Source organism: Arachis ipaensis, chromosome B03 (genome assembly GCF_000816755.2).
Source record: "Arachis ipaensis cultivar K30076 chromosome B03, Araip1.1, whole genome shotgun sequence".
NCBI classification, from domain to species: domain Eukaryota; kingdom Viridiplantae; phylum Streptophyta; class Magnoliopsida; order Fabales; family Fabaceae; genus Arachis; species Arachis ipaensis.
Window position 1 is genome coordinate 4,540,344 of NC_029787.2, and position 1,968 is coordinate 4,542,311.

Sequence of the window (1,968 nt, forward strand, 5' to 3'; positions counted from 1 at the left end):
TTTCTCTAATCTTGGCACTTGCCACACATTCTACTATTCCCCTGAATTAAATAATGAGCTGTATTCACCAAGGTAGTGAACGTGATCATGATCATCATCATAGAAACCGTGCACATTATATATAAACATCCTCCCAAAAGTAGTAGGGATAATAAACATCCTCCTAAAAGTTTAAATTGATTTTGGATTCACCAAAAATTGAACTCTTGAGCTTTTGGATCTAGAGCTTTAATACTATGTCATAATACCACTCATTACAAAATCTTTAACTGATGAAAAAAATAACACTAATAATTATATCTCTAATACTTCATAAACTTTCATTGTAAACATTGCACAAATATTCGATTGACTCCTCTTTCCTTTCCATCTTGTATATATAGCTGTGTTATGACTTCAATTCCCAAAGCATAGCCCTCACTACCTATACTATATAACCTTACAACCCAACCGCCTGTCTTTTCTCAATGACTCTTGTGCCCTTCCTTCACTCTCATTCCCGAGATTATGTTGCAGCAACCGGGGGGGCCTTATGGGAAACACAAATAATAATTGAAAGAAGACGAAACCCTATAATACAAGCCATGTTTTCAGAGATGTTGTGCACCAAAAACAATACGCATGTTAATCCTCTCTTTCAAAACTCTACTAGTATAAATTAAAAGACAACATCCATCACATTCAGATTATAATGGAGGACGGAGGGAGTTCAAGGTGGAACCCTACGAAGGAGCAGATAAGCATGTTGGAGAATCTTTATAAGCAGGGAATAAGAACCCCAAGCGCTGAAGAGATTCAGCAAATAACAGCCAGGTTGAGAGCCTATGGTCACATCGAAGGCAAGAACGTCTTCTACTGGTTTCAGAATCACAAAGCCAGACAGAGGCAGAAGCAGAAGCAACACACTCTTGCTTACTTCAATCGCTCTTTTCTCCATCATCATCATCATCAACCTGCAGGTCACTACTCACCTTCTCCTTCTTCTTCATTCTTAATTATTTGATATATAAATAAAACAAATTGAATAGCTTTATTTTTTCAGTTATGTGTGGTCCGTATTGCATGGTAGGTATGATGAGGAGAATCCCCGATAATAATCATAGTGAAGAAGAAACAATGTTTGATTATGATGATGATGATAAGCAACAAGATAGAACGTTGGATCTTTTCCCTCTTCACCCAACTGGCATCTTGGAAGGGAAGAAGGAAACACAAGATAACAACAACAACAACAACATGATGACCATGATGTGCTCTTTCATGGCGCCTTCTTCTTCATCATCGTCATCACTTTCCACTGATGATGGACATGGCTATAGGCACCAACAACAACAACAACTACCCTTCTTTGATTTCTTCGTCACTTCTGGACATGGACAAGGATCCTAATCTTATTAGTCAAACAAACTAACATGCATGCAATGTCGTGTATAATAATTAATGTAGTTTTTAATTATTAACACTTTTATATATATATTTTAAGTTGGTCGGTGTTATGCATATCGCATCCATTATTCATTGAAAACTGATGAGATTGATCATAACATTTTGTGAGCTAGCTATCACCTTAGCTTGTTGGAAAAGAAGGGCGAGGAATTTTAGATGAGGAATTCCATGACACCATCTATGTTCTTATATTACTACCTACTATTACTTTATTTTATTCGTGATTTATAGCTTCAGCAACCATCAAATCTTACAATATTTTATTATTTTATCATCTATAATTTTAAAATATAAACATGCTTCCACCTCTATGCTTAAACTTTTCTTTTTTGTTATTCGCAAAAAAAAGAATTCAGTATAAGATGGACTATATAAAAAATTTACAATCATATACTTCAAGCTCAAAATAAACTTTTATGTAAAGAATTAGTTAATTATTTTTTTCGTTAATTTAAATTTTTTGCACAATTACTTTTATTGATAATAATAATGACACAAATAAATTTTATATATTTTTCTTAA

The 1,968-nt window shown here is 33.9% G+C and overlaps 1 protein-coding gene across 2 annotated transcripts; it reads left to right on the plus strand.

Annotated features, from left to right (window-relative positions):
* Positions 371-1,647, plus strand: LOC107634108 (WUSCHEL-related homeobox 5-like). Of its 2 annotated transcripts, none has more exons than XM_016337683.2 (2): positions 371-959; positions 1,070-1,647. In XM_016337683.2, exons 1-2 carry the CDS (start codon positions 692-694, stop codon positions 1,387-1,389), a joined length of 588 nt encoding a protein of 195 aa, XP_016193169.1. In that variant the 5' UTR covers positions 371-691; the 3' UTR covers positions 1,390-1,647. The 2 variants fall into 2 exon arrangements, with proteins under 2 accessions (XP_016193169.1, XP_016193168.1); XM_016337682.2 differs by having other exon boundaries at positions 378-959; positions 1,043-1,647.